At 42.1% G+C, this 14,742-nt stretch overlaps 1 protein-coding gene across 1 annotated transcript in view; it reads left to right on the top strand.

Moving 5' to 3' along the window:
* The first annotated feature begins 6,218 nt into the window (after positions 1–6,218).
* The window catches only part of TSPAN3 (tetraspanin 3), a 29,920-nt gene continuing 21,396 nt past the window's right edge, over positions 6,219–14,742 (top strand). The window contains exon 1 of the mRNA XM_077780491.1: positions 6,219–6,470. Coding sequence (XP_077636617.1) covers positions 6,408–6,470 — 63 coding nt within the window. The 5' untranslated portion in view covers positions 6,219–6,407. The remainder of the gene's footprint in view (positions 6,471–14,742) is intronic.

Below are 14,742 nucleotides of genomic sequence, written 5' to 3'. Positions count from 1 at the left end.
GGCAGGTTCCCCTGACTCACTAACAATAATCATGAGCCCATGTTCTAGCTGCCTGAACTCAGGGAGAAGGACTGTCCGGCCCTTGACTGGGCTTCCCACAAGGTTCATACAATGCACATCTTTCCAAATAGTTAGAATGTTCAAATGTGGGAGAGCTCAAAAAAGACAAATGTCTACTACACTCAGATATTGTTACTATTATTATTGTTGTTGTTATTTGCAATGTCTCAAATTAGGCTTCAGAGCTGGTCTAACAAAGACACTAACCACCGTAAGCTTTTATAATGGAAATAATAAATACTTTTTTCTTTTTTGATAAAACATAGACACTTTGTGTCTGTCACACAAAGTGGATCAGAGTGCATTTTACTTCACACAGTATGGATTAGAGAACAAGGTTTATTGGGGGAAGTTATAAGCCAAGGATCAGTGAAAAAAGGCAGAGGACACCATCTTCCCCCTGTCCCCCAGACAGGTGTGCCGCGGTCAAATGCTGTAGGACACAGACGTCTGTGTTTCTGGGGATGGCCCCCAACCCCTTATTTGCTCTTTTTTTCTAGGTGCAACTTTGCCAGTGTAGGCAAAATCAGCCTGCCTGAGCTCTGGGCGGTAGGAATTTACAGAGTGCCAGGAGTTACCTGAGAAGGCTACTTTTCTAGAGAGGAGAAGTCTCCCAGTGAGTGGAAGGAGTCCACAAAGGATAGTGCGGGTATTGACACCCAGGTCTTGGCCTGGGTGTGCTGTTCACTGAGCGAAACAACACAGGCAGAAGAGGGATAGGGTAGGTTTGGGGGGAGCCAAGAGTTTGGTTTGGGACATGCTGAGTCTGGAGTACATATGAGGCACCCCCCCAGACAAGGTCAGGGTTCCCATTATACACCCCCCACAGCAGCCTGCACCGCTCCTTTGTATTGCTTATCCAGAATGCACTTAAATCAATAATTGCAGAATTGGTATTGAAGCTTTATTCCAGGTCATGAGTTCCCGGAGGGTCTTGGCCCGGGTCTAACTGCTTCACTGCTATATCCCCAGCACCTGGCATTCGGTCAGGCACAGATACATATGTATTGAATGAATGAATGAATCTATGCAAAGCCGTAGAGCAGGCAGTGGATATGTGGATAGGAAACCAAAAGGCCTGGGATGCAGCTTTAGATAGAGGAGAGTTCCACTTAGATAACTGGATTCAAGGCACTGGGTAAGGTGGGTTTCCCATGGAGCCCAGGTGCATTCAGAAAACCAAAGAGCCTACACCAGAACCCTGGGAAACCCCATCATGCAGGAGAGGCAAAGAGGGAAGCAGCCAGAGGTAGGCAGAAAACTAAGAGTCGGTGGTGTTCTGGAAGCTAAGGGAGAAGAGCATTTTAAGCATGGTGGAGCCACTGTCAAATGCTGTTGGAGTTCTTATAAAATGAAAAACACCAACGCTTATGAAGTACTTGTGTACCAGGCACTGTTCCAACTCAACGTATTAAATCACTTAATGCTTGAGACCACCATGTGAGGTGGGTGTTGCCATCCCGTTCCCTCCCTAACACGAGGATACTGAGGCACAGAGAGCCATCCAGCTAGGGAGTGGGAGGGCTGTATGTTGAACCCAGGTTATCTGGTTCCCAAGTCTGTACTCTTCACCATTATATATGTGGCCTCAAAGAAGAGGTCGGGGGGGGCGGTCATGAGGAACCTCAGCAGGAACAAACTTCAAGTGCTGTGGAGTGAAGCTACATGGCAATGAGAAAAAAGGTGAGTTGGAAGCAAGAGAGTCAAGAGCAGAAGTCCAGCCCTTCGCTACAAAGTGCAGTCCAGCTGCACCGGCCCCACCTGGGAGCCCATTCAACATGCGGAACCTGGAGCCGCAGCCCGGCCTTCTGAAGCTCCTCGGGTGATTCATGTGCCCAGAGAACTCTGAGAAGCATTGGACTAGATGATCTTTCAGGAACTTTGGCTCTGAAGAGAGAGAGACAGAAAAACACAGTGTTAAGTGAAAGGGTTTGTTTTTTTTTTTTAGGTTGGAGAGCCTTGAGCAGGTATAGACCGATCCAGTGGTTTCCAATTCCTGCAACATACGAGAAGCACCTGGGGTTATGTTAAAAAAACACCAATTCCCTAAGGCCTACCCCCAGAGAGTCTGTGTGGCCCCGGTGATTCTAACGAATCTCCATGGCCTGGCCAAGGGGAAGGCACAAGTAAGGAAGGACAGGATGGAAGTGTAACCACCGAGGAATAAAAAATGGATGAAGGTTTCCTCAGGGAAATGGGAAGGGATGGGGTAAAGATGAAGAAATGCAAAGGGCATGTTTTGGGGAAGGAGGGAAAGCAGTAACAATAAAGCAGAGAGAGAGAGAGAAATGTGTAGAGGGCAGAGACCCGCAAGGCCTCAGAGCCATGACTGATTAATTCCTTAAACGCTAACTAGGCCATGCGTGGTGTAAGAAGAGGGGACTTTAAGTCAGATGGTGTTACTGGCTTGCTCAAAGCCTTGCAGTACGTTGCCATCACACATGGCTTACTAGGCCCTTGGTGACCTCCTTCTCTGCTCTCCACTGACCTCCAGCACACCAGCCCCTTCAGTATTCCTTTTCCTACTGACCATGTTCCTGCCTCGGTGCCTTTGTACTTCCTATTCCCATCTATGGGCTGTGGATCCTCCAGATAGTCACATGGCCTGCCCCCTTACTCAGGTCTCCTCCAGCGCCCTCTCCTCAGAGAAGACTCCCCACGTCACTCTCTATTCCCTTTTTCTGAACTGTTTTCCATTACTGCCCGACATCAGGTCATAAAGCTACTTGCCTATTTGTTTAGGCTGCCTTCTCTACCAGAACGCAAACTCCATTGTCTTGCTCACTGTGGAAAACCCACCACCAAGAACAGTGAGGCACAGAGGTGCACGTGTAAAAAATTTGATGAGTGAATAAATGACAGCTGCTGCTTGGTGCAAATAAATAGGATGCTGAAATGAACAGGTATTGCTGAGAGTGCCTGCGGAAGGTGACTAGATAGGGAGCCTGAGGAAGAACAAGATGAGTAAATAGGCAACTTAAGGGCCTGATTGCAGAGGAAGCAAAGGTTTGTAGCAGCAAGAAAGACTGTGGTTTCTGCACTACACCGCCAATTCCGTGTTGGTCTGGGAAAGTCTGTTTGTTAATCTTCTAAACCTCAATTCCCCCATCACTAAAATGAGGCTGATCACCATAGTACCCTCCACGTAAGTGGATGATAGGGGTTAAGTGAGCTAGTAACTGGGCCGCCTGGATGATTCAGTCAATTAAGCATCGGAATTAGGCTCAGGTCAGGATCTCCAGTTTGTAGGTTCAAGCCCTGCACAGGGCTCTGTGCTAACAGTGTGGAGCCTGCTTGGGATTCTCTCCCTCTCTCTCTCTCTCTGTCCCTCCCCTTTTCATACTCTTTTTCTCTCTTAAAAGAAAATAAAGCACAAGTACAAAATCTAACAGCGCACCTAAAGGAACTAGAGGCAGAGCAACAGGAGCACCCCAAACCCAGTAGAAGAGAAATAATAAAAATCAGGGCAGAAATAAACAATATAGAAACCAAAAAAACCAGTTGAACAGATCAATGAAACCAAGAGTTGGTTTTTTTTTTTATGTTTTATTTATTTCTGAGAGAGAGACACACAGGGTTAGCAGGAGAGGGTCAGAGAGAGAGGAAGATACAGAATCTGAAGGAGGCTCCAGGCTCTGAGCTAGCTGTCGGCACAGAGCCTGACACGGGGCTCGAACTCACAAACCGTGAGATCATGACCTGAGCTGAAGTCAGACACTTAACCGACTGAGCCACCCAGGCTCCCCAAGAGTTGGTTTTTTGAAAAAATAAACAACTGACAAACCTCTAGCCAAGTTTCTCAAAAAGAAAAGAGAGAGCACTCAAATACACAAAGTCATGAATGAAAATGGACTTATTACAACCAAACCCTCAGAAATACAAGCAATTATCAGGGAATACTATGAAAAATTAAATGCCAACAAATTGGACAACTTAGAAGAAATGGACAAATTCCTAAACACAAACTCACTACCAAAATTCACATGAGAAGAGATAGAAAATCTGAACAGGCCCATCACTAGTGAAGAAATTGAATCCGTTATCAAAAATCTCCCAACAGATAAGAGCCCTGGGCCAGATGGTTTCCCTGAGGAATTCTACCAGACATTTAAAACAGAATTAATACCCATTCTTCTCAAGCTATTCCAAAAAATAGAAATTGAAGGAAAACTTCCAGACTCATTTTACGAAGCCAGCATCACTTCGACTCCCAAGCCAGACACAGACCCAGCAAAAAAGAACTATAGGCCAATATCCTTGATGAATACGGATGCAAAAATCCTCAACAAGATACTTGCAAATTGAATGCAACAGCATATAAAAAGAATTATCCACCATGATCAAGAGGGATTCATTCCTGGGTTACAGGGCTGGTTCAATATTTGCAAATCAATGTAATACATCACATTAACAAAAGAGAAGATAAAAAACCATATGACCCTGTCAATAGATGCAGAAAAAGCATTTGACAAAATACAGCATCCCTTCTTAATAAAGACTCTAGAGAAAGTTGGGATAGAAGGAACCTACTTAAACATCATCAAAGCCATCTATGAGAAGCCTTCAGCTAACATCATCCTCAACGGGGAAAAACTGAGAGCTTTCCCCCTGAGATCAGGAACACGACAGGGATGTCCACTCTCACCACTGTTGTTTAACATAGTGCTGGACGTCCTAGCATCAGCCATCAGACAACAAAATGAAATAAAAGGCATCAGAATTGGCAAAGAAGAAGTCTAACTTTCACTTTTCGCAGACGACATGATACTCTACATCGAAAACTGGACAGACTCCACCAGAAGCCTACTAGAACTGATCCATGAATTTAGCAAAGTCTCAGGGTATNAGCTAGAACAACCTATTCTAAAATTTGTATGGAACCACAAAAGACCCCGAATAGCCAGAGTAACATTGAAGAAGAAAACCAAAATGAGAGGCATCACCATCCCACATTTTAGCCTCTACTACAAAGCTGTCATCATCAAGACGGTATGGTATTGGCACAAAAACAGACACATAGACCAAAGGAATAGAACTGAGAACTCGNCTAAGTGTCCATCAACTGACGAATGGATCAAGAAGATGTGGTTTATCTATACAATGGAATACTACATGGCAATGAGAAAGAATGAAATCTGGCCACGTGTAGCAACATGGGTGGAACTAGAGGGTGTTATGCTGAGCGAAATAAGTCAGGCAGAGGACAGATGCCATATGTTTGCACATACAAGTGGATTTGGAGGAAGCTAATGGAGAACCATGAAGGAGAAGAAGGGGAAAAATAGTTGGGGAGAGGAAGGGAGGCAAACCATGAGAGACACTTGAATGCTGAGAACAAACTGAGGGCTGATGGGGGTGGAGGAGAGGGGAAGGGGGGTGATGGACATGGAGGAGGGCACTTGTGGGGATGAGCACTGGGTGTTATATGAAACCAACTTGACAATAAACTATTAAAAAAAAGAAACTTTAAAAAATGTAAAGAGCCTATAAGCTCTCAATAGGAGCTAATTACTGTGTTCGATACCAGATTGTGGGAAGAGTGTGAAATGGTGCCATGTTAAAAAAGAAAAAAAAAGTGTCTATAATCATTCCAAGTCTTGACCCAAAATGTCCTATCCTGATATAGACTTGACCTGTTTGATGACTGGTGACTTGTCACCATCCACCCACGCAGACATGTCTCCGTTTGCCAACGCCATCAGCAGCCTTTTCTTCTTTCTGATTACTCTTCTGAGAGTTAGCCTAGCGTCTGGCACAATAAATTCTCCATAAATATTTGCTGGAGGTCACTGCAATCCTCCCAAACAGGACTGCTAGGTGTTACCCTGTCAGGAAAACCTTGATGTGAAGACGGAGAGATTGGTTGTCTCTGGCCTCTTTAGAGAAGAATGGGCTAGGTAGAAAGATAGCATTCTGCGGGCTCTGAATCATCTATAAGGCTGGCATAGTAAACACAGCTCTATAGGAGGTGAGAGGGTTTGTTCTTCTGGAACTTCCTTGATGTGCCTTAGGCGTCCAAGGGCGGCCAGAGGCCAAGAGCGGTCGAGGAGCGGTCAACTCCTTTAAAAGGCGTGGCCTCGCTGTAGCCGCCACGGGAGTGATTGGTTCAAACTGCCGGGGGCGGGACTCGGTTGCCAGGGAGCTGCGCTGGGAGCCCGGGGATCTGCGGAGGCTGCGCGAAGAAGCGAGGTGCTTGCTGGGGCCGGGGCTGCGCGACGGCACTGGGGGCTGCGGTGAGCGCCGCGCAGGCCGTGCAGTTCCCAGCGGAAAGGCGCCGCCGCCATTGCCGCCTCGCTCGGTGAGCGCATCCCGCTCGCCGAGCAGGGCCCCAGCGGGGCGCCGGCACCATGGGCCAGTGCGGCATCACCTCCTCCAAGACCGTGCTGGTGTTTCTCAACCTCATCTTCTGGGTGAGCGGGGTCGACGGGCGGGAAGGGCGAGGGGCAGGCGGTGCGGGTGAGGGGAGGCCTCGGCTGAGGCACCCCAGGGAGCCCGGCGGCGACGGGGCCCTGCGGCTGAGGCCGCTTCGCGAGGCCCCTCTCCGGCTGGTACTGAGGACCCGGGCGTAGAGGGCGGTGAAGGGAAGCCCTCGGGGGCTTCTGGCGGCCTTAGCGCTTGGGCTTCTCGAATCCCCGACCGGCTGGCTCCGCGCTGTGAGGCTGGGCCGAGTCCTCCGGCCCTCCCCCTGGAAGAGCCTGCTCGTCCGAGAGCTCTCAATGCAGATTCTTTCAGGACACCGGGCTTAAAATAGGATATTCCCCAAAGGGTCAGGCTCCGCTTTCTTTGTCAGGGCCCGGACCCCCCGCAGCTCCAGTGGCCGTCCTGAAAGCGTGTGAGCAAACGGTGCAGCGACGCGGGGACGCTGGCGACTCAGGGCTGAGGGCTTTTGACTTCCAGCTCTTTGTGTATGTAGAACTCGTTATTTGGTCACCAGCCCAGGAACCTGAAAGGTTGCAACTTGTTAAGCCAAATAATCCTTTGCCCAAGAAAGTCAATATATTTGTTTGGTCATTGAGCTTGAGTAACCTGAGATTATAAACCTTGATTAAATAGGATTCGGAGGTCAAAAGATGTTGAAAGCGATGAGCTCACTTCCAATAAAAGGTGGCTTATCAATTTTTTTGGACACGCCCCCAAAGAAAGGAGTGTTTATAACCACTTCATCCTAGTTCGGGTTCTTATCTCACCAGGGACTTCTGTAATAATCGATGTTGTTCCTATCATTCTCCACCCTCTAGTCTATCTGGACCTTGCCCTCGGATAAATAATAAGCATTTCTTCCCTTGCATCGTCTTCTTTAAAATACAAAATTCCGCCCGAAATCTTCAGCAGTAGAATAACGTTCAGCCTCCTCTTGGTGTTGCAGTTGAAGTCCTCAGTCACCTTTCCTTACTCATGACTGGCCAGGTTCTTGCTGTCTAGTCCCTAGACATTCCTGGAACGTTCATACTTATTTTACTTTTGTATGTCTCCATTCAACTCCTTTTCACCCACACCTCATTTGGAAAGAATCCTTGCCTCCTTACCACCCCCTCCCCCCAACAAAGGATGAAACGTTTCATATCCTGACCACTGTAGCATAAAAGGATAATTCTAAATAATAAGGCATTTACTACACACAAGTATTGCCATAGAGTCTTTTAGGGTATTTCTGGTGTGACGGAAAGAGTCCTGATAGTACCTGTTCAAAATTACGCATGTGAAATTGGGGTTTCTATGCTCTTTTCAAATTAGAACAGTGTTTCTCATACTTTAGAGTTACCAGCCTTTATAAAAGGTAAAAAAATATTTCAGTGACCCTCAAATGAGAAACACTTAAATTAGTGTTAAGGTACTTAGGTAGAGACTTGGTTCTGTATCCTTTACAGTTTCTTGGGGTTTTTATGGGCATAGCTATTTGATTTTGAAGAGTAAACTATCCAATGAATTCTATGCTATTCCATCTCAGAGACTGGAATTGTTAATGTCACAAAATATTTAAAATATAGGAGCCATTTTTCTTTAATTAAATTTTCATTTACTCTAAAATATCAATTAATTTTAAGTGCTTATGAATCTTTTGGAAATTGTATATCTACTGCTGGTACTTCCGTGAAGAAAGGTCACACCAAGCTTCACTTGTGCTTGTCATAGTGGATTATTGCCAAGACTAAAGTCATACTGTGTAGTAAAAATACGCTTTTTCTAGGTTAGTAGGATATTAAAGCTTTTGTGAGCAGTGATGAGTTAAAACAGACATGTAGGGGTGGGGGGTGGGGTGGGAAATGTGGCTTAGAGTAGGATTAGTGGAACATAACTAATGAGGAAACAGTATTAGATGTATCTCCCACCTAACAGTCTCCATTCCAACGTCTGTTGGAATCTGATGATGCTCGTAATGATAACTAACATTTCAGTGTTTATACCCAGGCAGCATGCTAAGCACTTTATAGTCTATGACCTCACAGCAGTCCTATCTGGCAGTAAATATTCTTACGCATATTTTACAGATGAGTACATTATGGTTTAACGAAGTTGCACACCCAAAGTGTGGCAGAGCCTGTGTTCAATCCCAGGTTGTCTTTACACTTTAGAGCCTGTGATGTTAGAGTAAAGTGTGATTTTAAAAGATCTGGAAAGGGGAAGGAACTCATTAGCCAAGTTAGAGTCACTTTCTCTAAACCATACTAATTTTAACCTTGGTTAGAGCCAGTATCATCATGTAAACTACACTGACTTGTCAGTTTAAAAAATTAGATCATTATGAGGAAGTACATAAAACAGGTGTTAACTGGTTCTTCCTGAGAATGCAATGCATTCTTCAGTTTTAATAAGTGTATTCTTATGTAATGGCCTCTCCCTCTTTTTAATGCCTTATGCGAGGAAGAAGAGTAAACATTCCCTGCATAGAGCATATCAAAAGTTTATCTAGGATCCCTTGAACAACTTTGTGAAGACTTTATAGCTCTGTTTCACTGGTTCTTCGCTATCATATGGTAATGGCTGCTTGTGGATAATGGCTGACTGGATTAATTGCTTTGGCAGGATCTTTAAACTATACCTTTAATATCTTGATATCCTGTTTTATTGGCAGTTTGTTCAATGAGCTGTGGAAATAGATATGGACCTGAAATACTTAGCTTTGGCACTACAGGACCTGACAGTTAAAATTGTTAATGTTGACTTGATCTGGATTCTTTTGGACAGTGTGGACTAAGAAAATTAACTCTTATGGTGTGGCCTAAGAAAATTAGCACAAACTAAAAGGGATAACAGTCGTTTTAAAATCATAAAGGTGGTTGTAATGGAACTAGAGAATACCTTACCAAATCCAGAATGTTAGGGCTTGTAGCTCGAAAGGTAATTTTGACAAATGAAATCAGATGTACAACTTGAATCTCTATTTTTTGGAGTGACATAGCTTTAAATGTGAGTGTATTAGTGCTAGATCGTGATAATTTATGGAAGACAGGAGTGTTTGAGGTACATTACTAAATTTTGAAGACTATTGGAACAGTCGTTAGCTTCTTCTATTAACTCCACCCTTGTACCAAGATCAGAAAGGATTCTTAATTCGGTGGGTCATTTGCTGTAGACTCAAAAGCCTCATCTGAAACTTTAAATCATTACTTTTTTGTTTTCAGGTATTATTCTGGTAAGTTAATTGAGTACTCAGTCAAGTTCCATATTACACAATTGCCTTTACATTTTGTACCCTATAAGAAAAAAACCAATTGGCTAGTATTTATTTTGCTGATGTGTCTTAGGCATTATATTGACTGCAAGAGAAAACTTTGTCCGTGCTTGTAGAATTTATAATAATGTGGCATATCTATTTAGACTTTTGTTTTTCATCTGTATGAGAGATGATAGTAACACTAAAATACCTATGGGGGTAGGAAGTACTACACGAAAGTCAGATAGCTTTTTAAGTGTCTTTAGCAATAACTCCAAGGGCACCTGGGTGGCTCAGTTGGTTAAGTGTCTGACTTTGGCTCAGGTCATGATATCATGGTTTGTGGGTTCAAGCCCTGCGTTGGCCTCTGTCGGGCTCTGTGCTGACGGCTAGTTCAGAGCCTGGAGCCTGTTTCAGATTCTGTGTCTTCCTCTCTCTCTGACCCTCCCCTGCTCACACCGTCTCTCTCTCTCTCTCAAAGATAAATAAAACATTTTAAAAAATTAAAAAAAATATAACTCCAGAATGTGGCACCTTCACTAATCATCATTCACTTATATGAAGTACACCCTATACATACAAATCATATTTGAAAGCCATATATAACCTTTAATATTTATCTTTAAAAAAATCTTTTCATGTCACACTTCCATCTGAATATATGTAGTTAAAGACAGTTGCTTTGCTAAACAAATACAGCATAGATATTTGAGGACCTAGTTTTTGCATGTATTATTGATAAAGTGATGGAAAAGACAGGGAAGGTCTTGTTCTTACAGAACTTTCTAGTGGAGCAAGCAAAAGTAAGCAAGAGAAATATCAGATGGTGATGCATTATGTAGACAGTTAAAATAAGGTTATATCCTAGAGTGAGTGAATGGCTGCGTTAGGTTGGCAAAGAAGGCTTCTCCGAAGAGGTGAAATCTGGAATATAAGGAGGTACTGATTTGGGCATGGTTTGGAGGAGATGAGGACATTCAAGACAGGGAACAGCCTGTAGGCCTTGTGGCAAAAATATACTTGATATGTTAAGATTACCAAAAGAAGCTTTAACTGTACTTTTCATGCTTTTGTTTAAAAAAAACTTTGGGTGCCTGGGTGACTCAGTGGGTTAAACATCAAACTTTGGCTCAGGTCATGCTCTCAGTTCATGGGTTCGACGGGCTCCGTGCTGACAGCTCAGAGCCTGGAGCCTGCTTTGGATTCTGTGTGTCCCTGTCTTTCTGCCCCTCCCCTACTAGCACTCTGTCTCTCTCTCTCTCTCTCTTTCAAAAATAAACATTTAAAAAATAATAATAAATTTAAAAAAGTAAAAAAATTTATAATGAAATATTTCAAGGAACACTTCCTGTCAAAAATCTCCTTATACATAATTTGTGTTTTCTAGCACATCTTACATGTTTGAGCTGGGAATGTGATTCTTTTAAACTGGAACTTTCATCATACATCCTGGAATTTGCTTCTCTGTTTCCTGTATTTCTGTCATGAATGACTGCTCTAACAAAGACTATGTCATTGAAACATACCTTCATCTAACAGATTTTTTCCCCCCATAATTCCCATAATCCCACTAGAAGAAAAGCTAGCTTTGTCAGTAAGCAAATCATGGTACATAATAGATTTATTTTTTTACCTTGCCTTTGGCAGTTATGAAATTGAATGTTTCCAGTCTTATTATTTTCATTTTCAGTCATCTGTCCACTGATCATGTGCCTTGTGGCTCTGAGTAATCATTGACTGAAAGAACTCAGCATTGGGAACTTGGAATCAGCCAGGTGACCATATGCAGGAAAACTGTCTTTAGTTGGAATTTAAGGAATAGGTTGCTTATTTGGTTTTTTAGAATATTTATCATGCATTGAAATATTTTCATGAATGTTATTCCATAGGATCCAGTTCAGGTTCGGAATTTTTGCAGAAAATTTATTCCATAAAATTTATGGAATACCAGACAGGTATACCCTAAGGATCATTCACTCATAAATGCTTGTTGAATATCTATACTTTACTTGTTTCTGAAAAATACAAAAGGCAAAAAAGGCATAGTCCCTTTTCTCTAACAGCCCATGGGGAAAGGGAGCAGATAGGCAAAATCATCTAATACTTTATCGAATTTAATTTCTAGGTGCTCCTTCCCCCTCTCTCCCCCTCAGATAAAACTCATGGATAGTCTCAAGTCTTTATCTTTTTTCCTTCCCCTACCTTAATAGTTTGGTAGAATTAGTAGATGAGAAAAACTACTTGTGTTTATGTATTTGTTTTTAATTTTCTAAAGGTGGTTTATAGGAAATACCAACATATTGTATCTTAAATTGCTGCTGCTGTTTAAACACATAAGGATGGACAAACTATGAAGTTTATGAATCCCAGGATCCTATAGTAATAACCAACACTTTTTATAGTCAGAGTAGGTTGTGGGGACAGAACGTCTTAGGAAAAAAATGCATGTTTAAATTCCATGCTTCTCAGATAACCCTTGGAGCCCTATGCTCTGAAAATAGCTAGTTTCCATGCTGTTAAAATAATTTGACTTTGGCAATTGGTTGATCTCCAATTTCATTGCCACCCAAACTTTTGGGTCTTTCAAAGTGGTAGATATAAATTGGATTAAATGAACAATTTTGTTAAACTAGATAAACAGTGACAAAAAACTGAATACAGAAGAAATAAAAAAAGAGCAGAATTTAGGAACATGACCCCTAGAATATCATCAAAGTTATAGTGCTGTAAAAAGATTAAAATATTTTTTTCATTAAGAATAATAACAGGGTGCCTGGGTGGCTTAGTCGGTTAAGTGTCTGACTCTTGATTTCAGCTCAAGTCATGATTTAGGTTCATAAGTTAGATTCCCACATCGGGCTCAGCACCGACAGTGTGGAGCTTGCTAGGGATTCTTGCTCTCCCTCTCTATGCCCTCTTCTGCTCTCTCAAAAAATAAAGTAACTAAAAAAAAATTTTTTTAAAGAATGATGATAATAATAATGGCAGTGATGTAGATAATGATGACAGAAGTGGCTTATTGTCAAAACTTTGCGAACCTAAGTTGGAATGTTTTCTTTTTTCACTTGGTCTCCTTGAAAGGTGGTATTTATGGGGCAAAAAAAGAATAATGTGTACTGAAAAAATCAGAATTGTGTTAGGTAATCAGAAAACATCTGAAAATGAGTCAAAGCCACGTATACCAGAGAAAAGTGATAAACGGGAGATTGGCAGAGGTGCCTAAAGTATCCGGGGTTGAAGAGATTCATGTTTCATGTTGGTGGAATTCACTTGTGAGAGAACAGCAAAGTCTCAATTCAGATATANAAGTCGGACGCTTAACCGACTAAGCCACCCAGGTGCCCCCAGATATAATTTTAAATCTTTTACTTTTTATTATTATAAATAATATATTTGCTTTTTAAAGAAGACACTAAAAAGTATTTTAAGAAAACAAACTAACATCACCATAATTCCACATGCAGAGACAAACAATATTTTAGGATGTTTTTTAAATGTATGTGATATGTTTTTCCCCTACCACAACACAAGTATATTATTAAATTATGCTTTCAACAAAATATTTAAAGGCTGTAATATCAAGTATACCTCTAGATGCCAGGTTTTTTTTCTTTTGCTTTTGCTGTAATTTTGTTACAGGATTACAACATTTTGATGAACGTACCCTCTTTCCTACAAATCTTTGTTTCCATATGACTTACTTTCTTCAGGATAGGTTCCTAGAAGTGGAATTAATAGGTATGAAAGCAGGGCACCTGGGTGGCTCAGTCAGTTAAGTGTCTGACTTTGCCTCAGGTCGTGATCTCAGGGTTCGTGAGTTTGAGCCCTGCGTTGGGTTCCACACCATTAGTGCTTGGGATTCTGTCTCTCTGCCCCTCTCCCACATGGCATGTGCGCTTGCTCACTTGCTCTCTCAAAACTTTTAGAAAAAAGGTAGGTATGAAAGCATAAATACTAAGGCTGGTATGTGTAGCCAGATTGCTTTCTAAAAAGATTTTTCTGTATTAACNCTGTTTTCCAGAGGGGCTGTACCAGTTTACATTACCACCAACAGTGTAGGAGTCTACCCTCACACTTCTTTGAGTACTGCTTAGCACCCGAGTGGCTCAGTTGGTTAAGCATCTGACTTCAGCACAGGTCTTGGTAAGAGTAGATGTAATTTCTGAAAGAGGATTTGAAATCTTTGGAATAGTCATTTTTTTTCTTGAAAGTTGGTAAGAAAGTTGGTGAACGACATACAGGCATTGGAGTTTAGTAAAGAAGTAATTGTGTTTAATGCTATGAAGTATTTTATCAGAGTAAGTTGAAACAAAACATGTCTGGACTAGAGAATATTATGGTATGTAGAATGTTAAAAGATTTAAGGTGATTTTAAGACATTTGTAATGGCACAAAGGTGAAGTTTGGGGAAGCTTTCAGAATGCACTGTGCAGAATAACCAATGGATTCCTTGCATGAGAGAAGTATGGTGCATAAAAATTAGTATGACTGTGCATGAAACTGAATTAAATGTTAAAAGATATACATAAGATGGATTTCTGCTGGTATTTTCACCCTCTGCTTCCTTTTTGAAATCCGTTCTCTTACAAAGTCTAGAGTACATGGTGGTTTGTTTACCCCTTTCCTTTTCTTGATGTTCTCTCCCCACATTCCCATCACTTTTACTTTACCAGTTAATTCTTTGAGGCAAAAATTAGTCTGAAGGAGAAGTTCACGAAGATAAACAAGAACTTGTCAAACATTGTGATTTTAGCTGAATGATCTCACGTGGTCCCTCATCTTCACACCATCTTGATTCTTGCCACTTCTGGACATGAATCCATGACTATAGCACTGTAAGAAAATAATTTCTGTTCTTCTTTGCTGTATCCTCCCCCAAATGTTCTATGGAATGCTTTCACCTTCATGCTTCTGAATTTCAATGTAAGTATACTTTTCGCAGCAGAACTATTTTATCTCCTAGCTTGTAACAAGTCTGGTTTTTAGTAGTGCCCACATTCCAGTGTCAAGTTTCCCTGTGGTTGATG

Source organism: Crocuta crocuta, unplaced genomic scaffold (assembly GCF_008692635.1).
Source record: "Crocuta crocuta isolate KB4526 unplaced genomic scaffold, BGI_CrCroc_1.0 scaffold310, whole genome shotgun sequence".
In the NCBI taxonomy this organism is placed as follows: Eukaryota; Metazoa; Chordata; class Mammalia; order Carnivora; family Hyaenidae; genus Crocuta; species Crocuta crocuta.
The sequence above is the reverse complement of the archived record's forward strand: the minus strand, read 5'-3'. Positions and strand labels throughout refer to the sequence as shown.